Genomic DNA, 20,453 nt, shown 5'->3' with positions numbered 1-20,453 from the left:
TAAAGCAGACCAATAAAAAGCCAGCTCATGGCTGAATGGTGAGAATCATAGGGCAAAGCTTGAAAACCGGGGGGCGATGGCTGGCCCCTTCCAATCCACACTCGCCCAGCAGTGAAAAGGGAGGGTCAGGGGTTAATGTTATGCAACAAAATGAATGAGCCCAGTTTAGGCTCAAACACACTGACATGCACACCCAATTCACTCACATCTCTCTCTCGCTCACTATTCGGGGAAAATGTCACACACTCGACTAAACCTGCTTAATGTGAGAAATATCCAGTTAGAATCTAGGCATAAATTGTCAATCGTAATACCTGCATTCTGCCTGTTCTCTTATGAATTTTGGTATACGCGGTACGGTAGATGTGCAGTATGCTAGTGTTTACCTTTATAACAGTGATATCACACCTCTCACAATATATATATAAAAAAACAACAACAACAACAAAAAACGTTCGCACACTCTAGGATTTCTTTGGATGTGTTTTAGCTTTGATTGAACCACTCCCAGAACCACTCTTTAACAATTCGAGCTCTGTTGGTAAGTAAAAAGCTATTGATGTGATGTTCTAGTATTGATATTGATGTTGACCAACTGAAACAACCCCAGATTATTACACTGCCTCTGGCTTGTACAGGGGACACTAGACACGATGGGTGCACCGCTTCATGCATTTCCCTGATGCACCTATCGCTTGTGAATAGGGTCAGCTTGGACTCAGCAGACCACATGAGCTTTGTCTGAAGATTGACCTTTGTCAGTTTTTATGCTCCCTAGCAAACCGAAGCCTTTTTTCTGATTAGTCCCACTTACAAGTGGCCACAAGCAGTTTAGTCCAGTCCTGTGAAATTGTCACAATGTGCATGTGGAGGTGCTCTCACTTTCACTATTAAACATAGGTGTGATTTCCACTGTTACAGGCCATAACAGGCCTTATTTTTTATGACACAACTTTATCCAAGCATTGAAGTGATCTCTTTATGATTTATTTCTTGCAGGAATTGGATGGTTCAGCACTGTCCTTCCTAATTTAAGTAATGCATTAGAATGTTCTCAACTTAAGTCCAGTAATTCAGCCACCCCCTTTTTTTTGTTTGATGCAGGCCAAAAATTGAATACATGTGAATCATTTCCATGAGAGGATACTCACTGCATCAGTTAGGCTACAGTAGCTGTCAATAATTATACGTCATTAATAATCAGCTGCTTTTTAGTGCTTGCTTTTTCTAATCCAAATGGCTTTTTTAAAAATAATTTATTTATTTATTTCCAGATAGTACACTATATAATTTTCCCCATTAAAGTGTGGAACTCATCAGTGACCGATATTATCACAATACCTACCTTACCTATACAATAACTATTGCGATTCTCTAAGCATCCTGATTTTACAGATATCCTATTTCTACAGTATATTTACTTTTTTAGATTGTTTTTTTTTTTTGTCCTGATTGTCTCCCTAATTTTGGTCGTGTCTAATTCCTTCCCGTCACTAGGGGGCTCCCACATTAAGCTACTACTACCACTCAGTCGGGAGGGTCGAAGACTAACACTTGTTTCCTCCACGCCCTGTTGGGGGCGGCGTAACACACTCTAAGGACAGCGCTATCCGCTCCTTCTGCTTGCGCGAGTTTACAGATGCCCCTGATTGGCTGTAGAGCCGTGATTAATGTGGGAGCACAAAGTACCTCTCATCCCTCCCCTCTAAAAGAGCTCGGCCAATCAGCTCTCTCTAGACCTCCTCCTATCCCAGGAGACTTAGGGCGTGAGTCAGGGTACACACTGGACAGGGTGCCAATCAATCACAGGGCACACAAATACAGACATTCACATTCTCATTCACACACTACGGGCAATTTGGGAACACCAATCAGCCTGCATACCTTTAAACTGTGGGAGGAAACCGGATTACCCGGAGGAAACCCACCAAGCACAGGAAGAACATACAAACTCCATGCACACAGAGACGGGAATCGAACCCGGAATTTTCACCCTATCTTTAGTAAATAATACCTCAAACACATTACAATCCTTATTAAGCACAAATCCTCCAGACGCGCATTTTTTATTTCATAACACAAATTGAGTGCATTATTCATCCCTGTAAATACAGACTATGGGCATTATTGTCTTTAATTTGTAAATCTTTGTTGCCATCAGATCAAGGTGATCTCTGCTGTAGGCTTTCTGAAGACTTCTAGAACATTTTCTTCGTCTCAAAAGCTGCTGGTGTTACAGAGGGCTAAATAAAGAACATGCTAAGCCATATTAGGCCGTAATCAACCTGGCTTCCATAACCATGTTGAAGCTAAGCTTGGCTTTGGTCAAGGCTGCGATTAATCATGGATATTATAAACATGCCCTAAAACAAGATCAGATGTGAGTGCGTTTTGGGCCGAGGAAGAAAGACTCCACAGTGTTGTCCTAATGTGGGTAGACATTTTTCCTTTCTCTGCTAGTCTTTCCAAACTAACTTGGTGGTCTAGCCTCAGAGAAAAGCATAGCTTTCTTATCTTTAATTCGGTTACAACGGCTGCAAAACACACAGTTGAGGCCTACTGTACAAACTGATAGTGTTAGTGTTAGAAAATCAGTCATTTAGAAAAATGTTTGTTTTTTACATGTTTCTTCATTACATGGACAACATAAATAAATGCTCGAGATTAAAAATTGTGTGTTTAGTGAACTTGTGGTTTGTGATGGCATGTGAAAAAAAAAGAAGAAGAAAAAAGATAAACATACAGCCCAAAGGCAGCTGGAAGGAATGTACATGACGCGACTATTATAGAAAATCACCGAATGTTCCTTTAAATCATAGTGAGGACAGATTGACATATCCCGTCTTTTCACACCACAATTACAGTAATTTAGCTTTCATAATATGAAAGGTATCCATGTTTTCTGCTTTTCCATATTTAACATCACTTCATATCTCAACACGGAGGTGTATTTAAAACACGAAGCCCAACTACTTGCATGTGTGAGCAGCATTGTGTGATGCCGCGTGTAAGTGTGACAGCCACTCGAAGGATTCTTGATCATGAAAAAGGAGAAGTCTGATTTTCTCTGTGGGCAGGTAAATGGAACATGAAGAATCGTCAGCTTTCAGAGGCAGACTTGGCCATCGGTCAGGGCGTCTCTTTGAAAGACGACTTGTGTAGCAGTTTCAGACTTAGGGAATCCACTTGAGGACTTTATAGCCTGAGCTCTTAAAGATACACACACACACACACACACAAATAGACATGCACGTATACAGTATGTACTTTATGCTCCAGTGGTTGCGCTCATCAATCATATGTGTCTAAGATCTGGCTATGGATGTGTTTAAGAGCTTAAAAAGCTTTAAAAGTAAATTTTCTTTAATCAGATTGTGATTATGTGATTATGTGAATTATTTTCTGACACTTTTATTTACCATCTATGTTTTTATAAATGCAGTGAGCATTTATATTGCTTATAATAGCGCAGTGGAGTTACGCACTTTCTCACTGCTGTGCATAACCTCTCCAAAATGTCTTGCAATCCATGATGGATCATGGGATGTTCCAGACGTTATTGCATAACTGCATATCCACAGTATATCTGACCCCGGTCACATTCATGCCTCATACATTTCTTTTTTCTCCTTCTTTTCCCTCCTTGTAGTGGGTGGTAGGGTAAATCAGGAGCTTAAATACACACGGCAGAAGATCGGTGAGGAGGCCATGTTTAACCCTCAGCTAATGATCCAGACTCCGAGGCAGCCCGGTGCTAACATCCTGACAGTGGAGGCGCTCAAGCAGCACCTGGACTCGGCCGTTAAAGCAAGCAGAGTGCATGTTTACATGTACAACAGGTAAAATGTGATTTCATCGTTTCAAACTAGTTCAGAATCCACCTGCATGCAATTAAAGCTTTCTATTTTCCTCATCTTCTCTTTCATGCCATCGTACTTCTATTTGGGATGTGTTGTTTTATTATGGATGATGATAGCGTGACTGGCCTTTTGTCCCTTTCTTGTAGAAATTGGGTTTTAGAAGATTTATGCTACAAATCAGGAGAACTCCTTACAGAAAACAATATCGTGTACCAGGTGAGATACTGTTTAAATGACGTGAATGACTCCTCTGATGAATCGCAGCTTAATGACGCTTTTTATTTTGTTTCAGATAATTGAGAATCTGCATCCTTGTTTGATCATCACTCCTCTAGACTGTTTCTGGGAAGGTGCTAAGCTACACTCAGGCATTGCTTATCTCCCGTAAGTGTCAGTCACTCATAACTTTGCTCGTTAAGGTTTTTTAGTCAGATCTACGAGAAAGGTCAACTCATAAAGTTCATGATCCTTACCGACCGGTAGGAGAAATGGGTCGGATGAGTGAGGGGCAACGGCTGTAGGATGGTAAACAGTAATTTGCCAGTTTTCTGCTGTTTTGTGTTTGCGCATGAGAGGACTGCGCTGCTCCGCTGGTCCTCATTGTACCTGCTCCGTGGCCTGGGCAGTCTGGGACCCCACACCCCAATTGTTACCCTCTTGCTTTTAATAGCTTTGTGCAATAGTTATACTCAGTAGACTTTCCTCCAATCCAGCAAAAGCAGAACACTCCTTTTTTTTTTCCTCTCCCTCGCTCAGCCTCTCTTTTCTCCCTTCATCATAGATGGTAAATAAGAATTTGACTGTGTTCTGGTTGGGGAAGTCTGAATAATGACCCAAGCCTGGTTAGGCACATACAAAGTGGTCCAAGGCAATGAGGGTTAGCCAGATGCGTCCTCTGTGAAAAGAGAGAGATGCAGCAAAGATGGACGGCTCGTTGAGTGCAGAACCAACGGGAGGTCCGGAGAGGCGGACAGCAGATTGGTAGGAGTAGAAGAGAACGACAGCACAAAGGAGCGAGGGAGTGAGGACTTAAGGAACTTAGGAAGGGAGGGCATATAAGGATAGCATGAGGACAGATTTACTGACAGGGGAGAGAGAGAGAGAGAGAGAGAGGCCCTGCTGAAGAAATCCAGAAAAAGCAGGTCAGACTGAGACTAAAGCTGTAAGCAAAGCAGAAATATTAGAGGTTTTTAAAGATGGTTCAAAAAGCTCTTAGTTGTGGTTATGTCGTGGGGCTTGAGCTGGACCAGCAGAATAAAGTAATTAGTGAGTATAAAGCTCAGATCATTGGATGGACTTGGTTTTAGCAGGGCTGTCATTTTAGAGGCATCCGAATCCCAGTCTGCGTTTAATGCTGCTACCATCCCCAAAGTTAGAAATCCTCCTCAGAACATTCTGTCAGTCGATTTGGCTCAGCCCAAGTCATCAGTTATCTTTTCAAATACCGCCCATGGAGCTGCTTTGCCGCTTCAAAGACAGTTATATGAGATACAGTCCATCCACTCCACAGAGGGCTTAGATCATCCCCTAAATCAGATGCACTCCAGGCAGTTAGCATGCCAAATCAGAATGCTGAGTTGAAATAGAGCTTTGGTTTAAAGCAGATTCTTCTGTCCTGCCACAGTGGTAGACCTCCTCTGCAGTGGATGAACTTTGACCCAATGGCGCTGATTGCTGATATGAAGACATTGACCAAACTTGTGGCCGGTTGGGAAGAAATACTGGCGAAGGCTGAGGTGGGTCGTGGCTACATGGACCGTCCGTGCATCAACCCTGCTGACCCTGACTGCCCGTTATCGGCTCCCAATAAGAACTCTACACGGGTAATCAAGACATGCACGTAACACAAACACCCTAAAAACCTGTACGACTATTGTGACATGCATCATTTTTTTATTTCATTATTATTTAGGAAATAAAAGCTTAAACATACATCATGCATTTGTGATTATGGCACAGCATAAAAAATGTTTTACAGACGCGAAAACTGTCAGTAACAACAGATTTCGCATGTGACAATGAGATCATTTTATTTGTAGCCTCTGTATATTACTAGGGATTTGTTAACTAAAATGTCTAAGATCATAATAGCATAATCTTGCTGTTAATTTTGTTCTCGTAGCCACTGGATATTGGCGGAGTGTTGACCGGTGGTTGTCATGGAGTCTCTAAAAAGTATATGCACTGGCAGGAGGAGCTCATCATCGGAGGGACCACAAAAAACAACAGCGGCAGTCTCCTCAGGTAAGACCAGAAAATAGCACACAGTCTAAAGAAGAAAGAACGTGGTGGTACAGCATGTCTCAGCATGAGGTTGGAGAGAACTCTGACCTCACAGCTAGACCCAAGCCATAACAAAGTGTCAGCTCTTAAAGTTAGATTGAACTGATCCTACTCATCGGCATGACGCTGCCGATTATTATTCATGGACACTTTTTCTATTTCTAATGATTTTAATATATCTGATAATCATGTTTGTTGTTTTTGATCTGATATTCTGATATTGAAAAAATAATATATAAAAAAGTAGCTACCGCTTATGTCCAATAAAAACACAGAAATTGATTAACACACCCATTAAATTTCACATGCATTAAGTGTACCAAGTAGATGTTCAGGTTCTGAATGAGAAACTTATAAGCTGTTCACTGTGGCATACGTTTTTTTTTTTTTTTTTAATCATCTGTCTTAAACAGTGCCCAGGCTCTGCAGACCATGTTCCAGCTCATGACCCCTAAACAGATGTACGAGCACTTTAAGGGCTATGATGATGTCTCACACTTGAACTGGAACGAGGAGAAAGCTGCTGCCATCCTGGAAGCTTGGCAGAGAAAGTACTCGGAGGTAAAAGTTTGCTTTTAGCTTGCAGCTCTGAACCAGAGACATGAAGAACGTCTCTGAAGAATGAGACATGGTATGGCACGTAACTGTCACGATTACCTGGACTGGGTTTCTCTGTAGCTATTTCTGGATATGTTACTAAAGGGATAGTTTAAAGGTTTTTTTCCAAGTCCCTTAAAGCAAAATGAAGGTGCCTACAATAGATCTCGGTCATTAGAAATTATCCAGCTCCAACCTGGAATGCACGCAAGTACAGTGTAACTCAGTTCAGCTGAGACTGAATCCATTTGGTATCTTTCAAAGTATGGCCAGTTCCGGTGGAAGCGAAGTGTTAAAGTAAAGTACGAAACACACCGATAACTTCTAAAGATAAAGGAACTTTGGAATGCATTTTTGCACCTTTACTTTTTTGCACATTTTGCAAGTTTAATGTTTAGATGGAGTTTCCTCTTAAATGGCAATTTGGAAAAGCGGGTTACTGGCAAGTCAGAAGGTATTGGCTTTCTCACACACACACACATAGAGAGAGATTGCATTACTTACAAGTTACAGTGGCTCCCTGTGTCATCCCTGGTGCGAACTACTAAACAATTATATAGTTAATATTAATAATAATAATAACGATAATAATAATAATAATAATATAGAACTAAAATAACAGAGCTGAATAGTCAGGAAACATCTATGGTAATGTAGAGTAATCACATACTTTTCACAATCGACCCTCCCTTTAACATACGTGATTCGCATATGATAAGTGAGTTATTCTGACATAGGACATGCTATTTGGAATGCTTTTGAAACCTTTTATGAAGCATGAACCCACCTGGAACTAATATGGAAATGGAATTTTATTGGCCTACATCAAAGCCTCTTCACGCTCTTGCCTCTCTCTCTCTCTCTCTCTCTCTCTCTTTTTCTCTCTCTCTCTCTTACACACACACACAGAGCATGTATACACGCTGTATGTGTGTGTGAGGTGAAGGAATTCCACTGCAAGTCATAAGTAAACTACACATTCCAGAGACAGCACATCTCTTGCACATAAGCCCCTTCAAGGTTAAGTCCCAGCTGTTTGGGGGGTTCAAAAGCAAACTCCATCTTTCTTTTCCCTCCGTATCTGAAGCGCCTGCGTTATATGTGAACTTGGGGAGGTGCATCTGTAAGGCCAGAAAAGGTCAACATTTAAATCCGGTGTATGCGTGATGTGGCCCCGTCTGGAACACATTAAACCACAAGGCACTCAATCTCTTTCACAGCTACCTTCCCATTGGTGGGTTTTTCAGTGACATCATCGGCACTGTGTTGTTTAGACCCTGACCTCTGATTGGTATAGCTTTACCCTGGTGTGCGTTCTCTGTGTTTGCGCACATGCTTGTGTAAACGTATCTTTCTCCCAGGATAAAAGGAAGATAATGATAGGGTAAATCGACCGAACATTTCTTTCTTCTAATTGTTAACAGTTGAAAAAAACACAAAACTGATATAATAATATGGAATGCAGTTGACGATTTGGTGTACATAATTTATTGTACAGTTCCTCAGCCATTATGCAGTGGTACCTCAGCATCCAAATTCAATCCGTTCTTAAGGCGAAATTTAGAAGATAATCCGTTTTAGCCACTTACCAATTTCCAACACTATAATTATCTTTTTGCATATAAAACGATCAAAGCATTTAAAAAAGGAAAATATACCTCACTTAAGCTTAATTTATGATTTGTCTAGGCAACGTCTGCTTTAAAAATAAACTCAAAGTTGACCCTTGGGCTCCATGGTGCTATATTTTCATAAACTTTTGCACAAAATGCAAACAAAAAGAAAAGAACACAAAGAAATATGTAAACTTTCTTGGCTTGGCTTGGCTTTCCACTGATGCAAACAAGTTTTAAATGGCGCCCAAATGTACGCACAACACAGCCAGCATCCCATAAGGCTCGGTTTGGTCACTCGTATGCCGAAAAATGCTTCATTGCCAGTGCAGATTTCTAAGTGGACAGTTTGTGAGGTGGAGCATTTACATGTTGTTTTATTTAGGTCACCATCTTAATAGTAATCTTTTTCTCTTTATTTGTGTCTTTATCCTGATCTTCAGGTGGTCCAGCAGAGTGTATCCATCAACTCGTCTCAGAAAGTACTGACATTTACCACCACTACTCTGGAGGACATCCTTAAATCCTTCTCTAGTGTCAGCGGAATCCGAATCGCCAGCGGTTATTTGCTCATGGTACCCATACACTAGCCAAGCCATCCACTTGCTGGAGTATTATGATTGAACATTAATAAATATTAATAGCTTTTCTTGCGACCTGTGTGCAGCTGGCCTATGCGTGTCTGACCATGTTGCGCTGGGACTGTGCCAAATCCCAGGGAGCAGTCGGGCTGGCCGGAGTGCTGCTGGTTACTCTGTCGGTGGCCGCTGGACTTGGTCTCTGCTCGCTCATCGGCATTTCCTTCAACGCTGCTACCACTCAGGTACGACAGAATTCCTGCATGAAGGACTGTTAAATAGTTATTGTTTTTTTGTTTGTTTGTTTGTTTTTTAATAATTTCTTGTGCGTGTATACTGTAGGTGCTGCCATTTCTTGCTCTTGGCGTGGGAGTGGACGATGTCTTTCTTCTCGCTCATGCTTTTAGTGAAACCGGCCAGAACAGGAGAATCCCATTCGAGGTGACTAAGCCTTCACTCGCTCTCTCAGCCTTTCAAATCCACTTGTTCTTAGACACTCATATCTCATAATACCAAAAAAACGAAACAAATAAGGAGCAAAAAGATCTCTTTTTGTTTACCGTAATCTGGTTAGAATTATTCACTCTATGTAATTTAACCCCAGAGATGATGTCAGGACAAGATAATGTGCTAAGCTCCTGTAGAGAGAGGGCTCACTTGTTTTCTAGGGGCCAGGCTGTATTCGAGTTGCTATGACTTTTTTGCCCTCATGCTATCCCTCATGTAACGGAATGCACATACCTGTCCCAGCCTGTGATGTAAGTTCAAACCCTTCTCCCTCGCCTTTGATGTGCACCGGCATCACACAGGGACTCCTAGGGGCCGATACAGGATGCGTGTGGCTACACAAAGTGCTTTCAGGGATGGCATTAACAAACACACACATGCACTTGCAGCGAAAAGTGAGGGTTAGATGCTAATCTATTGGCGCTCATTTTTGCATCGGTGTGTGTGTGTGTGTGTGTGTGTGTGTGTGTGGGACTGGGCGTCATTCCACCTTCCTGAAAGTCAAACCACGCTTCGTTTGAACTTTTGGAAATGAAATTATTCAGCAGCTGTGCTGTCTAGCTAGAAACATAAGCAGTTATATACAGTATGCAGATTCTGATAATGTCCTTAAGTAAAAATGGTCAAAAATTTTTTTTTTTAGATTTCTTTGTATTGAGCATTTATGAGAAGGAACAGCTTGTAGATATTATACTTCTGCTGCCTGTGTGGTGAATTGCAGCTGCAGTGAAAATATTGCAAAGCCATCCCGTTCCCCTCGAATGATCCCACATTTGATGAAACGATGCTTCCCCTCTGATTTGCCTTGTAAGGAGAAGGGGCTGGGCTGAGCAGATCTGTTCTGGCAGAGGCGGGGCTAATTTTCTATAAATTCGTTTTATAAAATACGGTATAGCGTTACAAACTACCTGTATATAGTAACATGTTTTCGAGCATGAGTGTGTTTGCAGGGCGAGAGGTAGGTGTGTGACTGTTCAGGTCGTTACTGGTGAGAGAAGAGTCAGGGCAAGTGTTTGCTTGTGTTTGTGTGCAACTGCGCAGTGCACCACGGCTCTTTTGATGAAAGTAAACACAACGCTGTGGGAGAAGAGTACAGAGTCATCCTGACTTTCTGCACACACTGTGTGGTCCAGAACATTCTCAATGCTCCACTCAAAGCCTGAACAAGTCACCCCGTGCAACCAACACATACACACACACACTCTTTCTTTTTTTTTTCCTTTATCCCGCTCAATGTCCCTGTGTATGTGTGCATATGGAGGTGGAGTTTTGGACCACTATCTTATCCCGGTCAACATTCTGAATGGCTTCGAGACGAAAAACAAGCGCTTCCTAACAAGACAATGAGCCAACTACATTTCGGTGGTCCCAAGCTGACTGTTTAAATGGCTATCTCCTGTGTTTGATGGAAATGTTTCTGTGCAAGCGAGGGACAAGGAGTGGGAGGGAAATAAATCTCTCTCTCCTTTTTTTTCTTCTTTTTTTTTTTTTTTTGCACTCCTGCCGAAGAAAAGCCACATAATAGTGGATTAGAACGGAAAAGCTTTTCATCAGGACTTCAGCTCATTAAGTTGTCATGGCAGGTTCAGTGATTGCAGGCTCCTTCGCATGGAACTAGCAGCTAAAGAGCTTAAACGAGGCAAGATAAAGTATCCCTCTGCAGCGCACACCATAAATAACACACCTTTCATGGAAGGGTTATATACAGGAGGTTGGAAAATTGACGTTGTTTTTTGAGTTTTTGGGTCAATAATGGAAAACGTCCTGTAAAGGTTTATTTGTCAGAACTTAGAAAGATCACTGCTGGAGTGTGCTTGATAATATAAGTTCTTAGCTGTGTACGTACTGTAGGTGCTTGAAACACCCAGTGATATGTATGTAGATGTTTAAAACACACTAGAACATGAATGTCACAGTACGTCTGTCAAAGCACACCCAAGTATATCCAAATGCATCACTTAAATCAGATAAAAAATATAAAATAAGTGAAAAAACGTAATGAAAATCGCAGAAATCTCTCAATGAGGCGGGAGAAATGAAAGGAGGTAAACGTTAAAAAAATGAGGACCTCGTGCGGGTGGTCTCCAAGGTGTCTGGAGAAAATTAAAATCAAAAACTTAGCGTCACACTGAAGAAGTACAAAGGGTTAGATCTGATAACTCTGCGGATCCATTCAGCTTCTATTCAATTCTGTTTGTATAGCACGGTTAACATTAGACTCTGTCACAAAGCAGCTTTACAGTAATCCGGATGTAGATTTAGCTCCTTAATGAGCAAAGTAAAAGGGGGAGAAAAAAAAGAAAAACTCCCTGAAACGACATGAGGGAGAAAACGGTGCCAAATAAGCTTATGGAGGATTGCTAAGTTATGTGCTGGCATGTTTTGTGCCTGACGAGAGGAGCTCTCGAACCTTCCCTCCCTTTTTTGGCAAACCTTTCCAGATGCTTCATGCTCATTATGTAGCTGATCAGATTAAGCAGTTACACTGAGCAGAAACATAGTCGTTACTGTCTATGAGCAGGTTTCTATGAGCTATGCGGGACCATTAGGGGCCTCAAACTATTTGTGAAAGGCTGTTTTAGAATAATTTAAGCAGAACAATTTCTTCTTTAACTTTCAAAACACTGGATATATTTGAAGTAATCACACTGACGAGTAGAAAGGCGACTTAACCTGAAATCCTGAGACAAATGACAAAAAGACCAGCTTTACCTGAAGACCAGCGGAGGCGTTAGGCCGGCCAATTAAGCACATTATGAAAATGAGTCAATGCTCATAGTTGATGAAATATCGTTTACATGACTAGCAATAAATTCTTTAACGTTTAACACAGTATAGCGCTGTGTGTGGGACTGTTTTTAGCTGTTGTTTTCAAACCGCTCTTTAGACCATAACCAGCCTGGAGGTCAGACTGAACATGGAAAAAAGGTTCATATGAACTACACTTGAACCTGTGAAAGCGTGACTGATGGAAAGCAAAATGCTCAAGCCTTCTTTTCTTCTTTCTGGAATAAATAACTAAAATGAGGCAATCCTGTTGCTAAAGAGCTCTCACGCTGCCTGGGCGATTTTTCTCTTTGCTTTCTGATTTTCCTTTCTGACCATCTGCATAAGAGCAAAAACCTCTCGAGGGATCACGGTCCTGATGCACATGACTTAGAAATCACATATTGCATAGTCTAAACTGTCAAAGATGGCAGTACATGAAAGATACAAACTGCAGCAGCTTTTTTTAAAAAACAAAGCCATACAAGAGTGTTGCAATGCAGTGTACACAAATAAACATCGACAGCAGCACATGGGTGATACTCGGTATTGCAAAACTAAAAGCCCCAAAAGCTTGTACTTGGTTAATGAAGTTAAATAACCTGTCAGCCTCTTGTTAGTGCAAGCAGTACATTTGAAATGATTTAGTTCGCATACAGTATTAAGATATGTTAATACAAGCTGTGATTTTTACTTTCGATTTTCTATTAATGCAACTTCATTTCGACTTGTGGTCATTCATCATCTAATCAACTGTGCATATCACTACTTCCTCTCACCGAGATGGTCTGGTGGATTTCTCTTTGAATGCGTTACAGCATTAGGTGGATTCCTCGCCACTGCTAATGCATCATCATCATTATTATAATCACCACCTGTATTTCTTAACTGTAATATTTTATTTGGGGGAGTTATAATGCCCCCAGGTCTTAACATTCTGGTGGAATCTGCCTTAAAAGAGTTGGAGGTATTTATTAGAGCAAAAGTGGGGCAAAATGTAGAATGGGTCAATTAGAAAGTACATATGTTTATGTTATTACTGTGTAAAGTCTTGCTTTCTTTGTGTTTTGATTATTAGAGATTTTTTTCATCCTTTACTATAAATTGTACTGTGCATTTGTGTGTTTGAGCTCAAGGTTTACTCGGTGTGTTTTTGTACACTGCAGGACCGTACAGGCGAGTGTTTGAAGAGAACTGGGGCCAGCGTGGCTTTGACCTCCATCAGTAACATCACCGCTTTCTTCATGGCTGCTCTCATCCCGATCCCAGCACTACGGGCATTCTCTCTACAGGTATGTGAATTCGCCATGTATGATTTGTGTGTAAAGGAATCCTTGGTATTTTGTAGTAGTTCTCGGGTATGTTATGGTGGTTTCCTATCACTATTAGACCTATTAGCGTTTCCTGTGGCCTGCATTTGCGCTGCCTTCCGCTCTTTCTTCATTGGCACCAGATTTCTCCAGGTGACTTTTATTGATTTCATTCATCAAATGGAGCGTGTGGCAGGTCGAGGGCTGGCACAGCCCATAACCCTCCTACTGGGCTTGATTAGTGGTACGGCCTCTGTGCGTCGACATTGTAGCCCGAGAACACGAAACTCAATCCTGGGGTGGAAGGGGGGGGGTGCTCTGTGGTCTCTGTGTGGGAGGTTGTTAGAGGCTCAGGTCTGGCAGGGTTATTGTGTGTGCATGTGATTTTAAACAGCTGGAGTTGATTTGTGTTGTGGAAGTGGGGAAGAATCTGGGCCGAGCAGGCTTTAACTGAACAGGAATAGGTAAGACAGACCACACTACATAACAGCTGGAAAATATGCGTCCCAAATCGGTGCATGATTTTACATGGGGAGCATGTATCAGGCTGACCCGCTCTTTAACTCACAGGCAGATATTTGCGCTCGGTTACACTTTCTAGTACAATTGCTTGAGTTTTGTTGTTTTCTGGTCAAAATTACCCTTACAGTTCTTTTTTTAACCAAGATGTAGAACAATACTAAAATGGATTATTCCTATTAAAGTCAAGCCACAATTGTGTAAGATTTCAGAATCTGATTAAAAAACTATTTCTGGACTAGTTTCAACAGTCAAATAAAAATGTATTGCCCCCCCCCCTCCATTTTCTGTACCCGTTAGGACAACAAGAAGCAGTAAAGCAGGTCATTGAACAGAAATACTCCCCAACATGTAAGACAATTAACATGTATAGTCAGAATGATTGACAGTTGTATAGGTGTTTTTAACAGTCCGACTTACGTTGGAATTGGGTGTCAAAGTTCTGAATGATGTCATGTTTAGATGTTCAATCTGCTGGGGTGGGGGGGGGGGGGGGGCGGCACATGCACACCTGTCTGTCATCTTTTGTTCTCAACAGTCTAACCAGCTAACTGTGATTAGTGATGACATTCAACTCTATAGTTAAGGAAGGGACCAGCCGATACAATATTATCATGATACCTAGGCCAGTTCGATTTGTGCTGCAATTCGATAATGCAGTGTTTCCTACACACATATTGACGGTTGCTTATGTATATTGGCCCACACTTTTTAAAAATCTGTCTGGAAGAATGATGTCATTCGTTACATTGTAAGAGCACATTGTGATCTTTAGCTTTATGTAATGATATCACAGTTCAGTGCAGTATCATTTGTTATAACATACTGTAGTGTATGAAGCCCAAATGGCCGTGGTTAGATCCTCCATGCAGTCTGTATCTGGTATTAGCATCTGTGGATGGATGAATCGCACACGTCTGTCAAACACCACACTGTTTTTACGCCTGCAGTGCGATCCAGCTGGCAGATATTCAGCAGCGCACAAATACACACATATACACACTGGTCTCAGGCCAAGCAGCCTCCAAGAGATTTAAAGATCTCCTCTCTTTTTCTACCCTTCACTTCACCTGCATACTGGAGAGAAACCAAGAAACAAATACGTATCTAAGAATGCACTGTTTTGTCAGAGATCCTCACATGCCAGCGTGTGTGTTCTTATTGCTTCGATGAACCCGGAGTCAAAACAATCGATTCTGCGTCCTTCCTGTATTACATTTCCCTCGCTCTACCAGAGCATAATGCGATAGCTTTCTATTTTTCTCGCCCGGCATTTTTGTGCTTATCTGTTTGCCTCTGTTAAGATGAGCAGAAGATAAAGTCAGGAATGTTTTTTTCTCCACTGTTCCCAGTCTGAAATAAAGAATTGTATAAATGTAGATTATAGAAAGTTAGGATGAACAGTAACATGGCCCAAAAGTCAAAAGTGTTTTACATCCTTTTTAAATTTTATTCAAAAATCTTTAGATTTTTTGCGTATATCTTTAGAATATTGCGTAATTTTAAATTCCCTCAATGACAGTATGCACTTGAGCTGGGATGCGCTGCACATTTATGTAAAACCTGACAATCCACATTAGATCAAATCCAGTGAAATGTGGTCTGAATACATTCTCCAATAGAAGAGATCAAACTAAAAACAAACAAACAGATGTTTTAGGTTTTCAACATGGTCAATATCACTAACTTATTTACATTTATTATGTGAACTAGAAACAGTGTAGAATCCCCATCCATCCATCCATCCACATTTTATATCACTTATCTTGTGTAGTGTCACGGGGGACTTGGAGCCCATCCTGGGAACTTGAAGCACAAGCCGGGTTACACCCTGGATGGGGTGCCATAGACCCATTTATACGCCATGGGCAGTTTCCAAACACCAGTCAGCCTACAGCACATTTTTAGACAGTAGTAAAAACCAGATTACCCAGAGGAAACCTAACATGCATGGGGAGAACACAAAAACTTTACAGACACATAGCAGAGGCAGGAGGCACTTCATGTTACCCTAGTGCGGAATACTGAATATTGAAAAAAAAGAAAAGATTTTTAACATTTTCTTTCTGTTTTTTTTTTTTTTTTTCATTTGTTTTCCAATTCAAGATCTTAAGAAATACAACTTTAATTCATGGAGTGGCTTATTTTAATGCACACGTAGGTCTGTCTTTCCATTTTGTGTCTATTAATCCCCTCTGGTTTCCTCTGAAGAACGCACAAACTCCTTTTCATTTGACACTAACCCCCCAGTTCACGCCTACCAACATCAGATCACCAGTAGACATCTGAGAAACGTAGCCGTTCACACCTGGCGTTAAATCTTTCATCGCATGATCTACCGCTGCATATAACAGAAATACCCCACAGATCATATCTCATGTACATGTACAAACAGTTTTAAGTGTTTGAGTTACCACTTCAATCCCAGAGCACTTTCAGGCTTTTTTTGCGTTATTATGTTTTAATGAGTGTACACTGGCTTCAGGGTTGTGCAATATAGAGTCTCTTATATATGTTTTGAGTGCCACTTATGCAGTGTGATTAAATAAATTGTATTTAATGTTAAACAACTAAACAAACATGACTGACCAAAAAAATAAAAGTAGGGTAAAGTAAAAGTATAGGCAAAGAAATACCGTATATATATATATATATGTTTAAGTGTTAAAGATGTTAATAAATCTATAAAAAGCCTCTGCTTTTGTGTCTGCTGTTCTATCGTTGGCTTTATCCCGATATTGTTGCTATCCATATAAGAATTAGTTGCACGTAATGTGTGATTTAAAGAGCATTTTAATCAGCTTTATTTTTTTTGCTGATATTCTATTTGCTGTTGTTGGAGTGTGACTACTGAGCTCCAAAAACAGTATTTTGTTAAAACATATAGTGACCTGTATAGTATATGTGGAAAGGTGTGTGTTGGTGAGTGGGAGAAAGAGATTGAAGTTCTTCACCACTGGATGTGTGCAAAACTACACACATGTTGGATTCAGAGTCTGCAGCTTGTGTGGCAAGCTTTGTGTTTGTGTGTGTGTGTGTGTGTGTGTGTGTGTGTGTGTCTCTGGTATTCACAGAGTCTCTTCTGTAGCTTCATTCCCTCGCAGACACATGCACTCTTTATTCTCTGTCTCCTGCTGGATCCCTTCAGCATTCATTTGTACACTCAATTTTTCATCACAGAACACACACATCACTCATGCCTAGCAGTCACACACACACCATTTCAGGTCATTAAAGACACGCAAACATAAGAAGTCATCGTTTGTGTGCAAGGGAAAAACTCAATGAGAGAGAGATGAGTAAGTTGGTGTGTGTGTGTGTGTGTGTGTGTGTGTGTGTGTGTGTGTGTGTGTGTGTGTTTGTGGGTGGGTGTGCGTGTGCATGTTGAAGTACAGGCCTCTCTCAGCACCTCCAGGCTGTACTGGGCTGCTGAACTCTCTGTGTGGTCTGGCAGCTGAACACAGAGGCAGCCTCCACCCAGGAACGAAAAACACAAAAACCCACACAAGCTGACCAGACCAGACATGCCGCTCTCTCTCTCTCTCTCTCTCTCTCTCTCTCTCTCTCTCTTAATTTCTTTCTTTCTTTATTTCAGTAGAAGTCTTTCACCAGTTCCAGCACTTTGCGTGCACAAAAACCAACTTTCCTCTTTTTCCAATGCATTCTCTCCCTTTTTCTCTCTCCAAAAATTTTTTCCAGCCATGATATAAAACATGAAATGGTAAAATGAAACTTTTTTTTTCCAACCAAAGACTGGTTAAGAGGAAATGGATTAATATGCATACACATCATTATTATACACTGCTGCACTGGTGTCTTACAGGAATAAGTCACCCTGTAAAGTAGAAATAAAGCTACAAAAGTACAAAAACCATTTAAGCAGTGGATATGACTCTCAGTAAAGCACTCACCACCTTCTGAAAGGGTTCGGGTGTAACGTCAGGAAAATTAATTCAATAAAAACACATTTCTGTTGTGTTCTAAGTAAAAAAAAAAAATCTAGTCTTGAAGTAATGATGGTTTCGAATACAGTGATTGTAGAATATTGCTGAGTCATCTACAAATAAACTAACCTTCTAACATAAACGCTGGTTTTAACATTACCACATGTGACGAAGTTTTGTTGTACGAAGAACACATTTTTATTTTAGAAAAGGTTATCAATCTGTAATTTTACTTACAAACATTACTTATTGTGATGCAAACCCAGCGGAAAGCGAAGTGCCATTAAAGGAAGGCAACAGCTTTATTATGTAAAGGTGTTAATTTAATTCAAAACAGCTCGTTTGAGATTTATATCCCGTTATTTTTTTTTTAAATATATCTACACTAGAATCCCCCATCCAACTCCTGTTAAAATAATAATTCAGTACTTTTTACTTTTAATGAGCAACTTTTTACTTTTACTTGGGTAGATTTTTATACTGGTACCTTTACTTGTATTTCAGTAAAATTTCACTGAAGTAACTTTTACTTGAGTACAAAATTCTCTTACTCTTTCCACCTCTGGGAAAAACACAAAGCATTTCACATGAAAATAAACATCTTCTACATTCCATGCTCCTCACATGCTACGTCGCTAAGTGCTTCAGATCACTTTTTGTAAAAGAGATTTGTAATAATTACAGGCTTGAAAAATCAGATGAACAAGTTTTTTAAACTAATAAACTAATATAAATTCCTTTCTAAAGCACAGACTGCTAGTGTGTGGGTCAGAATGGTCCACAGATAAAGTGGGAAACCCGATGTGCTTATATTCAGGCTAGGCAGCTAAGTCCAGCTTTTATTTTTTTCCAGTGGCTAGCCGTACTGTATAGTTAGTATTTTAGATTTAACAAATGAATACATAAATTGTAAACATCATACCACAATACTTGCATAAACAGCACAAGTTATTTAAAGTGAAGAAGTTTTATGTGGATTATTTCTGAAGGTATGGGCAGCTGTGCTGATTTAGTATTTCTCAAGTCGACTTCTCAGTTGTGATGCCATTTCATCTTACGAAAAACATGACCTTCTGCTACTTTCCTGTTATATATCCTTTAAATTTTACCTGTTTAAAATGAGAACCGGTGTTCGGACTGTTCGCTATAGATGGTGTTGTTACTGTTTTTCCAAAATCCATTTTAATGAATAAAAACCCTTTAAACGAACTGTGTAATTTCTAAATTGTGCCTAAACTGGAAATCATAGTAAATAATTGTTCGTAAATTTTATGTTTAAAATCTTGTATGCATGATTATGATTTAAGAGTATAACTAAAAAAAATAGAGAGGGGTTGTTGTCTTTTTATTCTGAATATAGATTTTTTTTCCGTATATATTAATATGTATAGAGGCTATATAAATAAAGAATTGAACTGGTTGGCACTGTGACCTTGCACCTCTAAGGATTCCTCCCAGTGTGTGTGCGTGCGTGTGTGTGCACTGCGACGGATTGGCTTTATGCCCAAAGTCTCCTGGGATTGGCTCCAGGTCCTCATCACCCTCTACTGGATAAACTGTATGCAGTTTGATTTAAACTGACGATAACTCTCGTTTCACATTGGCTGGTAGCAGATGTACGTTTTGTTGTTGTTGTTGTGGATGTGTTTTAGTTGATTTGACATGTGGTACTATGTGTGTGTATATTTCAGGCTGCTGTCGTGGTGGTGTTTAACTTCGCCATGGTGCTGCTCATCTTTCCCGCTATACTCAGCATGGACCTGTATCGCAGAGAAGACCGCCGCTTCGACATCTTCTGCTGCTTCATCAGGTACACACACACACACACCCACTCATTCACACACATGCACTCGTTTATGGGGAAAGTCACTTCCATGATATAGCTTCATAAATCTCTCAGTCCTATGAGAGAGCTGCTCTGAAATGTTGTATTGATTTCAGTTTCAGGAGCGTTATTCTTACTGTGATTATTCCAGAAACACACGCAGACACGTTAAACAGCTTCTTTTGTGAGGGGTGGTTATGTGTGAGGTGCTTGTGTGTGTCCATGTGTGGGTTTGTGGTATGAGTTACTGCATCGTGCTCTTGCAAAGTGGTGTAATTCCGTGTGTGTGTGTAGTTATCATTCTCTGGGGCCCCGACCCCCATGTAATACCTGCTCAAGGCTTTTTTCTTTCTTCATGCTGCTTCCATTTCTTGGTGTGTAGTGCCAGAGGGAGTGAAAGATAAACTCGCGATGGCTTTTCAGGTTTTTGCATGCACTCTAAACTCTGCACCGCGGTCCCAGGCTCACGCAGGAAATTGAACCCGAAGCCTCCAGGTTCACTCAAATGCTTAGTAGCCACAGCTTCTTACTGTCGGTTGCCATCGGCTCTCACACAGTTATACACAACTGCTCACAATGGCACACAATCTACATCCCAGTGTATGTGGTGGAACACACACACACACGCGGTCACGCACAAACTCGATGTGT

The 20,453-nt window shown here is 40.7% G+C and overlaps 1 protein-coding gene across 1 annotated transcript in view; it reads left to right on the top strand.

The window, feature by feature from the left end:
• Positions 1 to 20,453, top strand: part of ptch1 (patched 1) — a 49,286-nt gene that overhangs the window by 7,356 nt on the left and 21,477 nt on the right. Inside the window, exons 3-13 of the mRNA XM_053504158.1 lie at positions 3,650 to 3,839; positions 4,007 to 4,076; positions 4,153 to 4,244; positions 5,485 to 5,683; positions 5,983 to 6,104; positions 6,557 to 6,704; positions 8,797 to 8,928; positions 9,021 to 9,176; positions 9,274 to 9,372; positions 13,371 to 13,496; positions 19,669 to 19,787. Coding sequence (XP_053360133.1) covers positions 3,650 to 3,839; positions 4,007 to 4,076; positions 4,153 to 4,244; positions 5,485 to 5,683; positions 5,983 to 6,104; positions 6,557 to 6,704; positions 8,797 to 8,928; positions 9,021 to 9,176; positions 9,274 to 9,372; positions 13,371 to 13,496; positions 19,669 to 19,787 — 1,453 coding nt within the window. The remainder of the gene's footprint in view (positions 1 to 3,649; positions 3,840 to 4,006; positions 4,077 to 4,152; positions 4,245 to 5,484; positions 5,684 to 5,982; positions 6,105 to 6,556; positions 6,705 to 8,796; positions 8,929 to 9,020; positions 9,177 to 9,273; positions 9,373 to 13,370; positions 13,497 to 19,668; positions 19,788 to 20,453) is intronic.

Source organism: Clarias gariepinus, chromosome 9 (genome assembly GCF_024256425.1).
Source record: "Clarias gariepinus isolate MV-2021 ecotype Netherlands chromosome 9, CGAR_prim_01v2, whole genome shotgun sequence".
NCBI lineage: Eukaryota > Metazoa > Chordata > Actinopteri > Siluriformes > Clariidae > Clarias > Clarias gariepinus.
This window is presented reverse-complemented; position numbering and strand designations above follow the sequence as displayed.